The sequence below is a fragment of the Thunnus maccoyii genome, chromosome 5, assembly GCF_910596095.1.
Source record: "Thunnus maccoyii chromosome 5, fThuMac1.1, whole genome shotgun sequence".
Taxonomy (NCBI): Eukaryota; Metazoa; Chordata; class Actinopteri; order Scombriformes; family Scombridae; genus Thunnus; species Thunnus maccoyii.
In genome coordinates this window covers 20137852-20158263 of record NC_056537.1, presented here as the reverse complement: position 1 = coordinate 20158263, position 20412 = coordinate 20137852, and the positions used below count along the sequence as shown (strand labels likewise).

Genomic DNA, 20412 nt, shown 5'->3' with positions numbered 1-20412 from the left:
ATTGTCTCAACATCATAAGTAAAATGAATTTATAAAAATAAAGTAACCAAATGTTTAATAAAAATGCTCAAAGAGAAACATCTAGTACCCATAAGACCTTAGAGTCATACATACTCTGTAAGTCTATTCCTAGTTGATACTATGAATTTACCATCTATGCAGTCTAAGAAAAATTTAATTTATGTCAAGTAGCACTGGGCGGGTTTTACCCTCAATTCATTCCTATTTGTTATCTCAATAACTATATTTTTGTTGACCCTGTTATTTAGCTGATAAGGAAACACAAATGTTCTTGCTCTGTTAAATGTTACTTAGATTTCTACCCCATTCTGAATGAGAATCGGCTGCCCCAGTGTGGCACAAGTGGAGCACTACAGTTTAGCAAGGTGCACAGTTTCAGCACCACAGGCTGTGAACAGCTCTCCACTGCGCCTGCTCAGCGCAGTATGGTACCAAGAGGTCTGAGGTGCGATTCATTGATCGATTGTTCATTTACAATCACTCATCCAGTGATAAACAGAAAGGAATGAACGGTAACCTTCAGTCTTTCATCATATTAAAGCAATGACGATTCATGTCAGGTTCAAAAGGCTGGTAAATTGCATGCCAAAATAAAAAGGATAGCCAGATGTTGTTATGCCTGGTGGGGAGATATAGGGGAGCAAAGTGAAACTAACACAACAGTCTTTTTTTATGCATGACACCAATTCGTTTTCTAACCTCGTATGTTTTTTGTTTCCCTGAAACTTCACCAGTTTCCCATTTTAACTCTTCTTCATTGTATTGTTTTATTCTGTCTGCCTCTGCGCTCTGTGCAGCCTGACTTCCCTTTGGTTAATTTCCTGTTGCAATGCGCTCCTCCGCAGTCAGCACATTGCTCTGTTTAGTCTCTCTGCCTTATTATAACCTAGAGCCTGTTATCTTTTTGATCAAGATGAATGACACAAGCAGGATGATAATGGGGTCCATATACACAAAACAATAAACAAGATCCATACTTCAGCATCATGTAAAACAGGCACTTGAGTAACATTGAAATCACTTTTCCGGGAAACCCCTGGATCCCCCTTCAAGGAGTGATTCCCGGACCTAACTTTGGAGATCACGGTTGCTATGGAAGCACATTTTAATTTCGTGTCATGTCAACATAAGCACTTTGTTGAAATTGTTTTTCTACGCCTCTGTTTTGCTGCGTGTCGAGCCTGTAGGCTGCTTCTGCCTGCATCCACTCAGGGCAGCCGGCTCATACGGTAACGGCACTGACGTTATATCGTCTCTGCTCCACACCCCCTCCTCCTCCGTCTCTGCCTGTCTCCGCACTGCTGGCCCGTATCCGTTGTGTGTCACAGGCAGCATCACAGCAGCAGCAGACATTTGGCGAGGGGGAAACGGGGATTGCAGTCGCATATACTGTGCGCTCACGCTGCGCCTGGACGTATCGGGGGGGAAAACAGGATTTTATTTTCATTTCCGCGGTGTTGTGCGCTATCTGAAGATTATTTCTGCCCTGACACCCCCTCCTACCCTGCTTGTGTGGATGGTTGACTGCAGATTTGATGGTGCTGAGCAGGCTCGTCTGATTGAAGGCTTGCGGCCAGGGGGGGCATCTGTGGGGCCGTAGAGAGAGAAACCTCTGTCCACGGTTTGCGCCCGTCCTCTGTCCTGTGATTGTGAATGGACTGCGCTCCCTCCGTGATTTTCTGCAGTCGCTCTGAGTCATTTGTGGAAGAAGATGGCGGACAGGGCTGAGATGTTTTCCCTATCCACTTTCCATTCCCTCTCTCCTCCTGGTTGCAGGTAAGAGCTTATACATGCAAAGCGACAGGGCAGGGATGATGGGGGACGATGCGCACGGTTTATGAAAGAAGGAAAGGACACCACGTACAGGATATAACATACCTATCAGTCTTTTGATGACTGCAGTAAAACGCACACACTTAGCCACGGGTTGTAATAGATATTTTGAATAACCTGCCAGGCCTGCTACTGCCTCCCTGCGCGCCTATTGGTGCTGCAGCTGAACAGGGCTGGATGTTGTTGTTGTTGGAGCTGATGCGTTAAGTGAAGGCAACTGTATCTTAGGACAGCTGCTTAATTATCTCTGAAAAGTATGAAGGACGGTAAATGGTAATAGAGATGGCAAATGATTGATCTTCAGCTGTCGCGACAGTCACCCGCCTTGCGCATTCTCTGTGTGAGGCCCACGCCCTGTTGAGTCCAGCCCAGGCAAGGGCATGTTGCTGAACAATGATTTACGGAAGTCCTACTGATGTTGATGTTCTTTCAAACGCCTCTCATCTGACCTCTGCGACACATAATATGACAGAATCTGCTTGTGTTTATTGCTTGCTTAAGTAAAATTGTGAGTGGGATTCTACTGGCTACAGGGATCAATAACTTGGGAGTAATCAGTGATACAGCTACAGTAAGGCAAGGGCAAGGTTGTAAGCTTAAAAGACATGGAGTGTTGATAGTGTAACTGATTTATGTATGTGAATTAGGCTTGGTAAGATGTGTGATACTGCCACAATTTTGAGTGATTTGGAATTGTGTGAAGGCTGCTGCAATATTCAGATCTGATTTTGACTGCAGACATATCTAGGAATATGCCAAATATGTCAGATTTCATTGTATTTCTGCTTTAATGTGATTCTCATACATGCAATAATCTCATGCCTCCTATGGCTGCATGAAGATCTCACTCAGAAAAATACAGAATAACAATAGGCTACTTAATAACTAAAGTAATGATTTGTAATTTATTTCACTGCAGATTTACACTACAATAATGTGAACTCACCCACACAGAATTGCTGAGAGAAAAAAAAGTGAAGAAGTAATGAAAAAATAAAGGTTGTTTCATCATGCTTAGAACAGCAGAAATCTCAAAATATACACCATGGTGGAGGGTCTCTGCACTAGTGCATATAATGCCAAAGCATTTCATTGTCCCAGTGTGTGCATCCACATGTCCCATGTCCTGCTGAATGCAATCACATTAGCAGGCCAGGTTCCAGAGGATTTTATATCCACAACAAGCACTTATGTGGGATTTAGTTACATGCTGCAGCTTCATCTCATGGACAGATCATATCAGATCAATAGACCTGATTTTTGTATGGCTAGCTACCAGTGACCTCAGTTCAGAGCACAGTGCCAAGTTTTGACCATTACATCAATATTTTGAATTAACAGCGCTGGCAAACAGCCTGAGCATGCTATTCTTATTTCAAAGTAATAATTGGTATATGTATTATCATATGCAACCTTTTGTTCTGCTTACACACTGTTTCACTAACCCCAAATCCACTTAAAGCCTGTACTTCTCAGCCATCAAAAATAAGGCCAGTGTATCAGATCATTGAAGAAATGTGATCAGCAGCTGCTTGCATTACTTTATTAATTGAAAGGGGAGGGACTGATAAGTTTAACTCCATTGTCTTCAGTTAGTTTATTTTGGGGCGGCTATGGATGATCAATTTCAGAGAGCAAAAAACCAATAAATCTAATTGATGACATATTAGTGTGTGGAGCATGTTAAGATGAAAAACGTGTTCGTAAAGTTGTTTTCAAATCTACAAATATGTCCATGTATCCATGTTTTTCTCACTGTATGTGTGTGCGTCTGTTTTTTTTTTTCTTTGTGACTGATTCATGGATGAAGCCACTGGTGGTGTTATGATGTGGTACAGTAATCTGCCTTACATAACCCTAACACTGTTTCCAATGGGCAACATAATCCGTAAGAGAGCCCGTTTTTCTCTCCTGAGTACCAAAAATTTATGACAGGCTATAATTTGTCCTGCAGTGAGAGAGCACTCTCTCCACTGGAAACACAAACAGTATAAAATGCATTAGTCAGTCCACTAATCAATTAATGTATATAAGATGTTATTTCTGTTGCTAAAAGAAAAATATGAGTATAATTTTCCATCATAAAGATACATAATTTCATATAGACATGATGAACTTAATCAATACATGTAAAGGGTCAGACTTTGCTCAATTTTTCCATCAAGGCTTCACATACAGAAATATTTATATAGAAATAACTCCATCCAGGTATGCTATGATTTTTCAGCATAAATAATCTCTGCTGTGTGCCAAATATGCTGACATATCAAAATGTGGGCCATAGAATGTATTGAATATTTATTCAGTTTTAAGAATTTTTTTGTGCTTTCTTTGGTAGCTTTGCTGAAGCAGCAGTCTTAATGCAGTCTGGTTGGAGGTCATTGTTTTGGCTGTTATGTAGGAGGGTTGGGTTCTGAAAGCAGGTTTCATCTTGGATCCAGTTCCAGGTTGGTAACATTGTTATGAGTCAAAAAAATCTCTTGCTGTCTCTTGTATTTTGAATGTACAAAACATTCACATATGATTAAGCTAAATAGCATATTTGCAGTCTATCTGGCAAACATGAGCTTTAGTTCTTTGAACATCAGTCCTCGTGTTTTATTCTTAAACATTAAGTTGTTACCACTTAACACTGATGAAAGTTAAACCAAAATGGATTCCACATGTGCAGAAATGATAAATCTATTAGTCAACAGAAAATCAACAGAAAATAAATTGGCTACTAACTATTTGCTAAATCAATTTTTTAAGCAAAAAAGGTAAAAAATAAACTGATTCCAGCTTTTCAAATGTGAGTATTTTCTTGTTTTCATAGTCTTGTGTGATAAATTCAGTATCTTTGGGTTTTTGACTGGTGGCCTAACTAAATAATACATGTGTGGACATCATTTCGAGCTCTGGAACAATGTGATGGGCATTTTTCTGATTCACGATTAATTGAGAAAATAATCGACAGGTTAACCAATGATGACAATAATCATTGGTTGCAGCCCTAGATTCAACAGTGGATCTAAAAGGTTTTGGCTTTTATAAGATTATTTGATTCTGGATTTAAGTATGTTAAATTCCAACAAACCCCATCTGTCTTACATAGTACTGCATCAATATTTCAAAACTAGACCACACATTTCTAGGACGCATCCCTCTAAATTTCACCCATCTTTCACTCTCCCTGTGCACTATTCTCATATGTTTATCGGCCCACTTTTGCCTTCTGACTCTTTGAAGGCAGTTGGATAAGGCAGAGGGAGCAAAGTGGGTGGCGGTGGGTATGGTTACCATGGGGTAAGAGGCTTAAATCCAATACAGATTCATTTTAGCTTAAGCGTTCTAGCTCTGCCTTCCCCCCTCCAGTCTTCCTAGCTCTCTCTTTGTGTTTTTGTATTTCTGACCCCTACTCTTCTCTCTCTCACTCTCTGCACAACCACCACTTTCCATTTTTCTGTTGATATACCTTTGTTTTTCCATTCAAAAATAATTAAACAAGTCATATTTACACAGCTCATGGGATTTGTTTTTTATCAATATGACGCCAATGTTTCCCATCTTCCCATCTAATGTTCTCTTTACATCTGATGACTTCATTAATCCAAATCCTGCCAAATCTACAGTACATGAACTCATCTGCTCTGAGCAAACCGTGGCATCATCCCCGTCTTTGGTTCAAAAATGGCGAGATCTTCATGTTTAGATCTGACACAGACAAAAAGAGAGCGCTTCATTAGTTTAACCTTAATCCTACTGACTGTGGTACCAGCAGACCCCAGAGGTTTAGTTTATGTCATATCTCACAGGTGCTTTATTCTATCATTTCAATTGTTCATGACTTTGTCAATCAGTTTGTTTCTAATGACTTGTTTTCCATTTATATTTTAATTAGTGCTTTTTAAAAATACCAATGTATTAGGATTCTGGGGGACTTCAGGCAAACGCACCCAATTTCCCCAATGCAGTTTTAATAGATGGAACTATTTATTGAGTTCATGTTTATCAGGGGTCCTACTTTATAGTATCACATACAAATGGGAGGGTGCACTCTGTCATTTTGAAGGCTTTGTGGAGAGATTGTATTTGGGATAAAAGCTGCAATAAAGAAAAGTATATGTTTATGTTTTACAAAATATGCAAATTAACTAACTTTCCTAAAATAATAATAATCTGTTTTTTCAGATACATTAATTACATAACTAACAATATTTTGAGAAGAAATAAGTTAACATTTTGCTATGATGGTTGTTTCTGACAGTAGTTTATTCTTGGGGTCCCCAGGGTCCCCAGTTAGTAGTCCTTGTATGTTAAATATGTTGGTAGGATGAGGGTTAAATGCATGACTCATACATGCGTGTGCCTGAGTGTTTGTGTGTGCGTGTGCGTGCATTTGCGTGTGCGTGCATGTGAGTGTGTGTCGATTACTGGAGACTGACGGTGGGTGAAAAAGCTTGAGAAATTGATCTTGTAAATGAGTCAGTGGCAACCACATCAAATGTCCTTGGCTTTTAAAGATGATGATGTCACTGTAAAGTAGGCACTGATGGTTAGAAGGCAGATTAATAAAAGCAGACAGCACCCCCACCCCCCTTTGTATTCATATCTATTTTAATATTATCAGATTATCTTTTTCATCTCTTCTTCTTATTTTTGAGTGGTAGGGAACATATACAGTATCTAAATTGATTATTGTATCATTAAAGAGTTATTCGAGCTTCTATTTTCAGACAAAAAAACACACTCTGTGATAGTGAGTGTGTGTGCCTGCATGTGTTAACAGGCAGCCAGTATGTACAGTATTAGACAAGCATAGATGATAGTGTGCTGGTTTGACAATCTCTGGTGTGGATGTGACAGGATCAGAGATCACAACTGTGCAAATGAACAAATGTGGGCTGCAGAGATTTTTCGAGTATGAGAGGGGCAGGGAGAAAAAGCTCAACAAGGAACGAGAGCCGAGGACACAGAGATGGTAGCAACACCTTAGTAGTGGCAGTGAATCTGGGTGTGCCATTGCAGCAACATGACCCGCATCAGCAAATGCTAATGTTATGCTGACTTGTTTTCTTCAGGATTCTCATTTTGCTCAGCCTGTCACATTTCAGATTAGATGGAGACTGATTTGATGCAGGCCTTTTTTTTTTCAACATGATAATGGAGAGTGAAGATGATTCTCTCTCCAGCTCTGAAGCCTCAACTTCAAATCTTAATCATTAAGAACGATCACAAGCAGATGGGCTGAATGCAAGGGACGTCACAGTGCGGCATACACAACATGGTGTGACAGGCACTGCAAGCTCACTTGGATGCTGTCTAAACACCAAGCAGGAACACGGACATGTAATGTCAACACTGCAGTGGTGGCTGCATCTCACTAGTCTCATATGGATTTTGAAATCAAAATAATACAGAATATTTTAGAAAAAGACAGCATTACAGCATCACACAGATGAGTTTGTGTTTTTACCCTTCAAGAGGAGGACAGAGGCCCTTCTTTAGGACATTATTCTGCATTTGCAGCTTTTCACTGACACACATTACTTAAGCTTTGCAGTTTAGGGGAAATGAGGACACACTCTGTTATGACATGCATTGCAGGGCTACAGGAGAACTCGAACGCTAAGCAGATGAGAAGACAAACAAAATGGAATCTGGAAGCACAGAAGAAAAAGGAGCAATAGAGCAGATCAGAAAGGGGATAAGGGAAAAGGAAATTAAAAGCAGATGACAGACAATATTAAAGGGCCAAAGTCTCAAAAAAAAAAAAAAAAAGCCACCTTTATTTATTTCACTTACTTGTACAGCATATAGCCATGCAGATTGTTTTGGTTTTATTTGTCCAGGTTTTGATGTGTCTCTAAGATTTCTGTCTCAACCTCACAGTGGAAGAGAATATATTTTTTCTCCACTTTTTTATTGGAATTATTGTACTTTTTATTGTTCCTTATACTGTGGATTATCCAGAGTAAAAGTGCCATTGTGTTTGAAAAGAGAGGTTGCTAGTGAACTTTGTAATTGTAAATTTTCAGTGTTGTGAGCACTAATGACATTGGAGTGGCAGCAGAGAGACTAATATCTCAAAACCTGGGCAAATAAAATCAAAACTATCTACATGGCTAGATACCACAACAGGTAGAGTTTTTAGTAATTTTGGTGAACCAACCTTTTAAAGATGCAACTGTATGTGTATATAAATCATTACCACATCTATTTTTGGGACATTAGTGTAATTAGATTCAAAAGTGTATTCTGCATTTTACATAGAGTGGCACCAGGTAAAATTCCACAGGAAATCCGTTTTATTGTTTCTCGTCAATGTGAAAGTTTGCGCTGTGCCATGTAGCAAATAGAGATTTTTATTTCTCAAGTGCACTTTCTATTCCAGTTCCTTTGATTCCCTACCTGTCTTCTGTATCCTTCTGTTTCTCCATCTCTCTCTCCAACCCTTCACCCAAAATCAAACATGGAATTTCCTTCTACTTGTGTGTTGGTGGCAGCTGCCTTGGATACAGCTGCACCGATGTGGTGATTTTCCACTGTGTATCACACACCCACAACGTAGCTTCCCTGAAGACTTGGGTGAGTGAGGAGCTCATTAGTGACCTTCTTTCTCCAGGTTTGCTTAAGGGACTATTTTAGGATTTTGACAGATAGGAAACCTCCAGCTCCTCAGTCTGTGTGTGAATCCAGGTGGAAAGGTCTTGATGCCCTTACACCCACAGACTATGCTCAGGTTGACACTGTTTTCATGTTGTAATGAAAAAAATGTCACTTTTAGCTATAAAATATATTGTTTCACAATGTCTGGCACCAGTAGTCACATTACAGTGGTACCAATGCAATAAGGCGACTTAGTTTCACCACGCTATATACAATACATACAATTTTACTGCTTCATCGAAATGATAAAATCATATAAAAGATAGAAATTAAAACTAGAACATTTGCTTTCACACGACTAGTCTTAAAAAGTCTTGTCCATATGATAAATAACAATTTATCCTTATTTAATTCTCTGGATGTTTGAACAGAGTTGTATGTCTTTGTATGTCCCAGGATTTTATGACATTTAAAATGGCCACTTTTTCACAGCAGACATTTTGACATGTCAAAGCAGTAAATGCACAGGTGCAATTAATAACAATAATTATGGATGAATCCCATGATGCAATGCATGATGGTTCACCTGTTCTTGGACAGTTGTGCTTGTTCTGCTATGACAAGTCAATACGTCTGTTGTGAAAAAGGTCTGTTACTATTACACACACACACACACACACACACACAGAGGCCCAAAGTTAATTATAAAAGGAAAACCCTTTGATGTTCCCCAGCCCAGGACCTGTGCTGTTACGATAACAAGGGCTCATTTAGAAGGATGAAACATTGAAACACTTGTAGTGAGCATTTTCTACTTTATTCTGCTTGAGAATGATACAGTTTCATGGACATATTTAATTTTACTCTGTTTTGAATATACAAAGCCAATTAAAGTATCTCTGTCAAGTTCTGTATATATCAAATTAAAGATTTAAAAGACTTTTATCCCAAAAATATGTGTTGTAATTTACAGAGACAAAGGTGTTAACTGAAATGAAGCTCATATTGTTTGAATTGATTGATTGTGATGTAAAAAAGCCTCAGACTCTTAGCAGTTTTTGAGTGGACACAAACTTAATCATCATTGTCTGATCAGGTTCATGGTCAGGTTAGGTTACACTGATGACGCTTAGACAGCTGCAGCGAAGCCAACACGGTTGTTGGTGCGGTCGTAGACGGAGTAGTACTCTCTGAGGAACACATCTCCAAAGATCCACAGAGGCTCACTAGAGGGCAGGTAGGTGGGGGTGATTCCCACGTAGCAGTACTCTTGTCCATTCTGGTAATACTGGAGGTAGAGACAGGAGATAGAGAATGTGCATATCATTGTATGTACAGCCACAAACAAAAACATGTTATGTACAGACACACAGAAAATCATGCTAATGTTAGGCATACCTGAATGATGTAAGCAGAAGGAGACAGAGGCAAGGGAACACCGCTGAGGACAAAGTAGAAAGTTGGCATGTTGTTGACCTGGTTGCAGTCCACCATGAACTAGAGACAAAGAGCAACAAAGAGATACTGTGTGAAAGGGACAGAAACTTAACCAGAAACAAACTGGTCCAGTTTGTACATCATTTCCTTTCAACCCCGCCAGTCTTAATCACTTTCAGTGTACAGGCATGTTGTGTGACCTTGACTTGACTGCTCATAATAGTTTTTAAATGGTGCAACCTGAGGACAAAGTGTGAGGAACAATAATGGTGACTTACTTTCTGACTGCTTCATCTGTGTATTTGTGTGTGAGAGGGAGCATCTTACCATTCCATTGTCGTTCTCTTGGGCTCCAATGGCTTGCATGATGCCAGACATGAACTGGCCTGGGGCTGTCAGCATGGAGGTTCCAGTATCCACAACGGACTGGCATCCTCGGGAGCACCAGCCGGTCTCCTGACCATTGATCTGGAAGCTTCAGTGCACCACACATTCCAAACCACCAAGTTAGTTTCTCATGCAGTCACATTACCACACAAAATAATCATTAATCTAGGCAGTCATTTGATACTTCATGTTGATAAAAATGTTGAAAGATTCAGACCCTTCAACGCCAATCTGCCAGTAGCTCTCAGAGGTGACAGGGGTCCAGTAGATGTCACCCCGGTACATGCTGGTATCCACTGTTCCGAAAGACAGCACGCTGCCCTCTCTTCCATCCCTATACCAGACAACAATACCGAACTTAGCTGATGGCTGTATTAGATTATCTGTTTTGTATCTGTATACTGTATATGTGTTACCTCTAGAGGTCTGGTGTCAGATATATAGTACCTGGAAAGGTAGAAAGCAAATAAGTTGGCATCCAGCAGTTTGTGAGTAATCATGTTGTCCATGACAGGGGTCTCTCCCCCAGCAGAGATAGATGGGTAGGCCAGGCCAAGGATGCCATCAAACTTGGCCACCGCAAAGGTCCGACCAGGCTCGTTTGTGCTCAGACCAACCTCTTGTTTAGGGATCACAATGTTGGAAACCTACAAAGTCCGAAACACAAAGCAATATGTTGTGTGACAAGAAAATCATATATTTGTATACTCATTCAAGCTACAGCCAGGTATGGCCACTGTCATGACTGTGCAATCATTACAAATGTTCTTTTTAATTCTATGTGATGAATAGAATTGTCTTGTCTTTTCACTAATTCAACATTTAACATACACATAAAACAAAAAAATGCTGCACTGGTGTTTGTGTGTTGAGACTTTCCAGTATGATGCCACTCTGGTTACGCCTTTGTTCGGGATGTATTTACTGTGAGACTGTTTCTACATCACCAACTCAACATTCTAGTTTGTGACGGGTTCTCTGTTTCAGTACTTATTACTCTAGTCCAGTGTGCTCCAAGTGAATTTTAAAAAATGGCAATAACTTCAAACCAGTGTACTTGCTTAGTTCGATGGTTTAGACTCACAGCGAAAGTGTCATATCCAAAGGTTCCATAGAGGCTTCCAGCTCCATAGGGCAGGTAGAAAGATTGACCTTTGGCAGTGAAGGTGGAGGACTGCTGGGGGTTGAACTTTTTGTGTGTGTCTGTAAATGGCATAGATCAGGATTATCTCCGGAGCTAGTGCCATAAACATGTCCTCATGCCGTGCAGAGCCTTCTGACATATTGACAATTCACTTGATTATAGAAGTCACAAGCTAAATTCCAAATGACCGAAAATGCTTAATGGCTTGACTGTAATTACACTAAAAATCTACATGTACAATATGTAATCTCTTGGAAACAAGATGGCAAACTGGAAGCTCTGCATGCTTAGCCTATATCAGCTTTAAGTCTTCAGAAAGTACTTCACGTGCAAATACGCCCTGAAGAAAGTGACAGATGAGGGATTTTGTGGTGGGAAGCTTGTTGATTTGTACTCACTGCAGGCCTGAGTGTTACAGTAGACGGAGTTCACCCACAGATTGGACGAGCCGGTGTCAAACAGCACCTGGAAGGACTGGGGGGGTGTTCCAATGCTGATGGCTCCATAGTAGGTGGTCTGAGCAACACATCAGTTAGAGGAAAAAGAAAGTGGAGAGAACAAATAAAAGAAAAAACAAATCTATCAGTGAGTTAATGCTTTAATCAAAATGTTGTGTGTATAGTTTGTGATAGAAGCGATTTCTTACATCAGCGTAGTTGTTGATGTACATGTAGGCAGCGGTAGCGAACTCAGGCCTGTACTTGATAGCGGGGTCCTGGTAAGGCAGCTCGATCCCTTTCTCTCTCAGGGACTCACGCATAGACTTGTGCCTCGTCAGAGGGACACTGAGAAAGAAGGCAGCAAAGACACAAAGATTTTCACTTTAGCGGTAAGAGGATCTTGAAGTCAAAGGCCAGATGTTGCTCACAGATGAAACAAGTTTGTTAATACAGAATTGAGAAAAATAGAGTTTGTTTCCTTACTTGATTCCCTCAGCGAGCACCACACAGACCAAAACAGCAACGAGGCACTTCATGATTCCTCCTGTACACACGGCACTACCGAATGGGTACAACTCAATGCAGACCTGAACAGACTTTATATACTGTACACCTGTTGAGTCCCATATCAGCCAGACTATTATCACAAATTCAGCCATATCAGCTGAGTCAGGGTGACCCTCAGTGTTTTTTTCTTAGAATCTATGTACTTAAGTTGCACATTCAACTTTGATAGGAACATTCCACAAACACAGCCAAAAATCTCCTAATTGTAAAAAATGATATAAGATGTTATTCAGTTGGGTGTATCCAATGCGATAATATAGTGTTAACACTGAATAATTCATATGGATACCTCAATTTAACATTTTAAGTGAATTACAGTAACAACTACTAAAGTGATAAAGATTGCTGTTTCATATAAAAATCATTACATGTCTGCTCCAAGCATTACTCACAGTTTTTTGTCTTTTAAAGAAATGGATGCTGAGCACAGAGCAATGAATTTGAATGATTAATTTAGATTTTCTAGTATTTTGTAGTAAGAGCTCACTTTTGTTTTCCCCAAAAACTGTCTGCATGCTGTAACAAATCCTCAAGATGCAACTTTAGTACAATTTTATCTGATTAGATATACATATCAACATCAAGGTTAAGTTTAATAGTCGGTGTGCAACTGTACTTTTTTGTAAATGGAAAATAAATGTTTTATATCTAGGCTTCAGTATCAATATCACCTTAACCTAACAGTTTTATCTCAGCACTTAGCTAGCTTATCACTTCTGATATTGTTTAAATTTGATAGCTTTTTTTCTTCTGATAAAATAAAGTCCCAAACTTCAGTCCTTGTTTTTTTACACCATACTGCTATATAAATTTTAGAGCTTAAGGACACACAATTAAAATAAAAATTTGATCATGCCTATTAATTGTTTTAACTAGTTTATAAAGGTTTACTGTGACAGACATCATATACTTCATATAACTTAAATTGCATCCTTTCTCAATAACCACTCTTTTACACTTTAATATCTCCTACATGCTAACAGACCTTCTCTCCTTGTATTTTCTGTCAGTTGCACATTGTAGTACATTAACACAGTAGCATGGAGGAACTCTGATCACTGTGACTTCTTCATTACCCCCTTAGTTTTACTTTTAGATGCATCAGCATGTCCTCGTTTGCTCCATGGGACAAATGACAGGACTCTTTATGACTGTATGATGTAAGCTTGCATCCGTACGTAATAAGTGGAGTGTCCTTTTCTTAGTAGGAACGCTGCAATGCAGCATTTCCTTTGATACATAGCAAGCCAACTGCTGTAGAACCAAGAGCCTGCTGAAACTAATGGGGCAAAGATGAGATAGAGCCTAATCAAGAAAACTTGCAATGCCACGGCTCATTACAGAGACATATAAACTTCCTTGCTGTAGTGTGCTGGTGCTGTAAATGGAAGTTCACAAACTCTGGTGTAAGAGGCTTCGGCCGATCATTCCAATTCCGGTTCACTTCCAACTCTGTTTATAACATCAACAGTAGCTTATACATACATTATGTAAGCTAAAAAAATTCAGCCAACTTAATTTGGCATCTAATGTCAGTGCTTTATGTGTTGCTGCTATTATTCAACACCATTTAAGTGTGTCACACATGGTTAGTGGGATCATTACCAGAGAAGGGAAAATAGAGGACATGGGTGTTTGTGCGGCTGCCTGGGTCCAGTATATGAGACACTAAGACCCAGATAGACCATGACAGGCCATGAGTTAGAGCAGGTTTCCCCTACAACAGTGCACAGTGTGTGGGCATCAATCAATGAGAAATTCCCCTCTGGAGCGTTCACTGATGAAACAGGCATATTGCAGATATCAGTGCGCTTATTTACAACATGCTGTGAATATACTGTCTCTCATGTGTTTCCAGGCCAGCCCACGACATCAGCCTGGAGGAGTTTGATGATGAAGATCTCTCTGAAATCACAGATGACTGTGGGATTGGACTCAACTATGACTCTGATCCTTACGAGAAGGTGAGACTCCTTTGTTCGTATGTTGTTTCTTTAATTGATATTTGACCTTTTCATGTACACTCTTGTGCTTTGTGTCTTGAATATGTAAACATGCAAACTTACAGCATGAATTCATGTGTAAAGGCACATCACATCTGTGTAAAGTGAACAGCTGTACATGAAAAACAGTGCAAGTCTTTTAACTGTTTGCAAATGTAGACCATTGTATGACTTTGAAACTTTAATTTGAATTGTGCATGCTATTTTGTTTGTTGAATAACGGTTCTACAGACGTGCACCTTGTTCATCTGTTGTTGCTCTTCTGCATTTGCTCTGCATGACTGCTTATCATAGCTGATTAATAACAACCTGAAGGTGATGCAGGCTGGGAACATGGCAAGTGCAACAACAAGGAAAACATATAAATGCAAACAAGCTAGAGTGAGAATAAACTGCAAAGTATGATGGTGGCAGAAAGAAAGCAAGCAAGAAAGAGAGACAAAGACTGACCTTGTTTTATAGCTTTCTACAGTTGATAAATGCTTATTTGCATACGGCTATCTTATGTAATCATTGTTCTAGCTCTAGATTTTTATCTACAGGTTACCTAGCTTACCAGCAGTCATTACAGTAGTGACCATAAGCCTCAGATAGCCATATTACACCAGTGAGCTGAATGCAGGGAAAAAAAAATGACACATGCATGGCTTTGGCTTTGTGATTATCATACAGATCATTATAATGCATCATACATGCTGTATCTGAGCAGATATCATAAACTCCTCAGCATGTAGAAATTCCACTAAGCATCCTATTCAAGCAGCTGTATTATGAAGTTCTGTATATGCAAATAATCGAGTCATTAGCTGTATCATCCCACATGTACGACAAGCTTAGACCTTAATTTCTAAGTACTACTATCTCATATCCTCTCTCTCTCTCTCTTTCTCTTTTTTCATATCTCTTTCTCTCTCTTGCTCTCTCTCTCCATCCTGTGGGATGTAAATGTTTTACGCTTGTGGCTTGGAGCCACGGCTGCAGCAGAGGGTGGGTGACCCAGTGCAGTTTGCTGCTATGCAGAGACAACCTCCTTCCCTCCCTCCCTCCCTCCCTCCCTCTCATGTGTCTTCCCTTCCCTCCCTGCTATGCAGAGTGTTGCTCGGAGACAGAGCTCAGATTCCCTCCCCTCTTGTTCTCTGCCACTTCTCCACTCCCCCTCCCCCTTATAGCTTTCCTTCCCTCACTTACTTTCTCTCTCCCTCTCTGTCTTTTCTGCCGAAGTGACTAGGAATGGGGGATTTAGCTCAGGGAGGGTTGCTTCTGAGGGTTAAGCTCTCGGTATAAATCTGTGCTAGATATTTTGCTTCCTCTGCTTTAATCCACCAATGAAACACATTATGGATAGCTAGGCAAAGCCCCTCTGTAACAAAGCTGTTTTGGCATAGCATGTGAGAAGACCTCCAGAGAATGAGAGGTCATACAGTAGTAAACCATGCATCAGTGCTCTCTTTCTCTCCTCTGCCTCCCACATACAGACACACGCACATCAGACACACATCAGCAGAGGCCCTGACTGCTCACTTCACAAACAGGAAAGCACAGGGCAGAGACAGTGTCGGTCCTTGTTACATTACATCATTGCTCAGAGGAAGTCATCTTGCTGACATGGGATGGATAGGACACACACCCAGTTCCCCCCTGAATGTGTGTGTGTGCATGTACATTCAAATAACAGGGAAAGAAAGGCGAGGCAGAGGATTTCATGCTCATACTATTTCATACGGTGTCTGATTTTGCCTGCATCAGTAGGGTTGGTGACATGTTGTCAGCTCATCAGCAGCAGCAGTCCCACCCTCATGCACTGGAACATGCTGATGAAGAGAGAGGCTTTTAGTTTTTCTGTCAGTATGATTTGATCGTATTGGGCAGCTTGTCTTTGATGTTTAGGAAGAACAGCCAATCTAAACAGTGAGACGATCCTCTCACCCGAATCCCCAGCTCTGATTAATTCCAATTGGTTATGGGGTTCGGGTCTTAATCTTCATAACCCTTTAGATCAGTATTTAGCCTTTGAGCTCACCCATACAGGCAAACCGAAACAAATAGACACATAAGTTGCCTTAACATGGCTTATTCTGTCATCCTGTCATCCAGAGCTGAAGGCAGGCAATTAAAAATCATTCACATGGGTTTGTTATCAATGTCTGATTTCCCATCTCTGAGGAGATTTTAATTGCTGGCCAAATGCTGAAATGCTACAGCAGTTTTTGCTCAGGCTGTCCTTTTCTGCTATCTGTGATACCACTGGGGGTTAGGCTTGACAATGTGTTTTCCACCGTGTTTTGTTTTTTTTCTCTTGACCTTTCTGTCTTTTTTTTTAACCCAGCATATCAACATAATAAACATGAAAAGAGACTACAACAGAGAGTGCCCCTCCCTTTTTTGCTTCTGAACCTTCCCTCTCATACACACCCCGTTTCTTTCTGCCTTGTCTCACCCCTGATTCTTCACTTCTTGTCTCTCTAATATCCATCTCTGTCTCCCCCGAGCCCTCAATGAACGCCGTGAGCACATACATTATTCAGTATGTGACAGAGCTATGGTGTCTGTGTCTCAGCTGTGGTGCTAACCTGGGTTTAAAATGTGGAAATTTACAGAAACACTGATAGATGGAGGCCATTACTCGATAGGTGGTCTTGATTAATGGGGGGGCTAATCGACATCTGTCATACTTTCCAGTGTAAAACTCATCAAGATGATATGCTGTATTTGGTATAGGGGTTTATGTGGGCATACATGCACCCATGTAAATACACACAAGCAAACAAAACAAATGTAAGAGATGCATTTATTATAGTGGATATGTAGGCATAGCTTCATTTATTGATAAGGATGTGAGCTAAATGCAAAAAAAAACAGTAATCAGTAAATCTAAATATATATCTAAATATTTTAACAGGACTGACTGACTGACTGCATTCATGGTCAATCAACAGTTGTACATTAGTCTCTGTAAGGATGCATGGCACCTCCAATAGACTCTTCCTGTTGACCCGCTGTACATTAGATCTTCAAAGAACACTTAATTCTTAGCCTCCACTTATCTGAGATTTATGAGTCCCTGGCGCCCTTTTCACTCGCACAGCTGTGCAGCCAGTGTTCACTTGAGGATCATGTCCTCAGTTACTCTAGTCTGTCCAGTGCTTTGCTTCACTCTGTCAGCTGGTCAGATCAGAAAGCAAGATGGCCCGACAGTTCCTCCCTAGGCCTCTTCTCTCACTACTGCTGAGGGCAGTGCTGTAGTAGAGCTGCCATCTTCTGATGTTTAGCAGCAGAGTCAGTGGGTATAGAATTAGCCATAGTGAACAAGCCTGTGGTCTGCTAATTAGAGATCAAAAAGCTGCCCTACCTTTATCTTTTTTTGTATTATGTTCAGTAATATTTCTTTTCTATCTGATCATCCAGAGACACTATTGAGCTGCTGCCAAAGAGCAGAGCTGTTAAATAATACTGTCAATTGGTGTTTATTTGGTTGTGTTTATGAGTACTGCATGTGTCCAGGTGTATCTGTATATGATAAAGGGAATACCATTTTGATTTCAGTTTGATTTACTCTCTGATGCTTGTGAATATGAAAAAGACATTCACATCTCCCCTGCCTGCCTGCAGCAGAGCATGCTTTACATAAGTCTGCAGGGTGACAACTGAGGGACAGTCATGAGGCTGGATGGGGTGTCCTTGGGAACTGGAGACCATAGGGATCGATTCTCGCCGACACACAACTCTTATTTATAGTTCTCTCTTTTTCTTTAAGCCTGCATGGCTGTCTGTCAGGTGGCCTTGCTAAAGGATGTCTCCTGACAGTGCAGATTATTCTCCCAGGCAGATCTGGCATTTCCACAATCCAGCTGATAGATCTCTGGATTTTTACACTGTCATAGAGTTAAAGTTTGCATATCCTGAGTGATGGATTTTAATGAGTCAGTGTAAGGAAAAAGGAAATAGCATTGTGAATCTTGACAGTAGGTCTCATCACATCTTAATAACTAAATCGCAGAGGAAACAATATGTTAAATAAAGTATGCATATTCATGTGTACTCCCCAGGTAATGGAATGAGTGTTGATTTCTGTTGGCCGTGGTATAAAGTGGATGAACCAGGCATCAGCAGAATTTTATGGGCCGGATGGGCGAGAGAGTGAGCTTTGATTCCTCCATTAAAAAGACTGCACTGAGAGGCAGAGGAACTGCTGCGCTGTTCAAACTGCAAACCAGATAAATCAATCATTGTGTTTGCATTGTCAAGTCCCTAGTAGAGAAGAAAGAAGGAGAAAAAATAAACCACAAATGTTTGCCATTGTGACTGAAGAGTGCCCTTTGCCCATGGATATGATGATCTAGCATCTTTTATTAATATTCACATGACAAACGCTTTTCACTCAACACTACAGGCTCATCAGACAGTGATGATGTTTGTGTGATGTCACTTATCTGCATATAGCCTCTGTAGGAATAAATATAGGTAAAATGCCCTGATACTCAAGACTATCGGAGTAATTATAACATTCTTCAGCATACAGCTGGCTCTTAAATCAGTCAAATGTATCTCATTCTCTTCTGTCTTTAGTGGACAGTGTGAGCTCTATATCAATAAGCCTCTGTACTTTATAGACCTCACTCCATCAATATACTTCGTATCTAGCAAACAGAGAGGCTACACAGCAATACACATACAGTCATGAAGGTGTGGTCTATTAAACCTCAAAATCATTTGGTGCACCACTTTCTGGAAAACGAGCTGAAACCTGAGAGATGTCAGATTGATCCACTCTCTGTAGGGGTTTCGTATTTGGTGACTGAATTGTTTCCACATTTTATCTTTTCACAGGGAGGTAACTTTGTTGATGCTGAAGGCTTACAGTAGCATATTTAGACAAAGACAGACACGGATGCACACACAAGACCCGAGGCTACAGAATGTAACATATCAGCGAAATCTACAGTGACTGTTTATATGCACTCTGTTGCAGAGTTGCCCACTACAATACCTTGATTGTGCATGCTTGTGTTTGTCTGCGTTTTACAAATGCCCTCTGTGTAATCAAAGAACATTGTGTTGTATGCTGCCCATCTGTGCTCTCCTAGTTCTCTCTATTTATCTCAGACAGGCTTGTTCTTGGCAAAGCTTTTAAATGGAACATAAAATATACAGTTGATGGATGGCAGCAGCTTTTTCCTTTTGTGTTGGCTCACCACATAATAGTTTTTCCTCTGCTGTCAGAACAGAAGATGCTTTAATTAATGTGGCTATCTGAATTGTGCTGAGGGTGTGAAAACAAAAAACATCACAAACTCTCTCTCTCTCTCTCTCTCTCTCTTCTGGGGTCAGGACTCACTCATTCTGGAGAAGAATGACATGCACCACCCAGTCTGCTCCTTCCAGGATGACTTTCAAGAGTTTGAGATGATTGACGATGAAGATGAGGAGGACGATGAAGAGGAAGAGGAAGAAGATGAAGAGGTTGACCCTGATGCACCCCCATCCCCCTCTGCCTCCCCACCTCCCTCTCCTACTCTTGGCACTCTAAAGAGCAGACCCACCACACTAAACCTCACCACTGCTGTGTCACAGGTAAGCCTGAAGTTCCCGTTGAAAACACTCATAATGTGCAGCGCTCAGTCTTTATAATGGACCCGTGAGAGCTTGTTGAATATCTTTCTCTCTTTTCTTTAGGATTCACTGAACAACAACAGCAGTCTATCCCCAAAGAAAGGAAGCTGGCAGGAGTCTGTACGCAACCCAGCCTCACAGGGTAAGAACATGATTAGTTTTCTTTCATTAAGTGGGTGTGAACTGTGGGTATGTTTTCATTTGTTTGTTTGTATTTGTATTCATTTGTCTGTCAATCACACGCAACACAACTTATACTGAAACAGTTTCTGATAAAACATTAAGAAATAAGAAATCCTTGTGTTAGTGTAGAGCTACAACATTAATTCATTTATCTGGACAACAATAAATCAGCTAGGGATGTCATGATTGCATACCCCCC

The 20412-nt window shown here is 40.5% G+C and overlaps 2 protein-coding genes across 3 annotated transcripts in view; one reads left to right on the top strand and one right to left on the bottom strand.

Moving 5' to 3' along the window:
- Positions 1-1143: 1143 nt before the first annotated feature.
- The window catches only part of mapk8ip2 (mitogen-activated protein kinase 8 interacting protein 2), a 30480-nt gene continuing 11211 nt past the window's right edge, over positions 1144-20412 (top strand). For both annotated transcript variants that reach the window (XM_042411838.1, XM_042411837.1), the window contains exons 1-4: positions 1144-1797; positions 14276-14381; positions 19749-19991; positions 20094-20172. In XM_042411838.1, coding sequence (XP_042267772.1) covers positions 1733-1797; positions 14276-14381; positions 19749-19991; positions 20094-20172 — 493 coding nt within the window. In that variant the 5' untranslated portion in view covers positions 1144-1732. The remainder of the gene's footprint in view (positions 1798-14275; positions 14382-19748; positions 19992-20093; positions 20173-20412) is intronic.
- Positions 9566-12403, bottom strand: LOC121897400 (gastricsin-like). The gene is made up of 9 exons (XM_042411843.1): positions 12334-12403; positions 12057-12195; positions 11809-11926; positions 11351-11469; positions 10714-10913; positions 10484-10600; positions 10207-10354; positions 9841-9939; positions 9566-9730 (listed from the first exon to the last, which is right to left on the bottom strand). Exons 1-9 carry the CDS (start codon positions 12384-12386, stop codon positions 9572-9574), a joined length of 1152 nt encoding a protein of 383 aa, XP_042267777.1. The 5' UTR covers positions 12387-12403; the 3' UTR covers positions 9566-9571.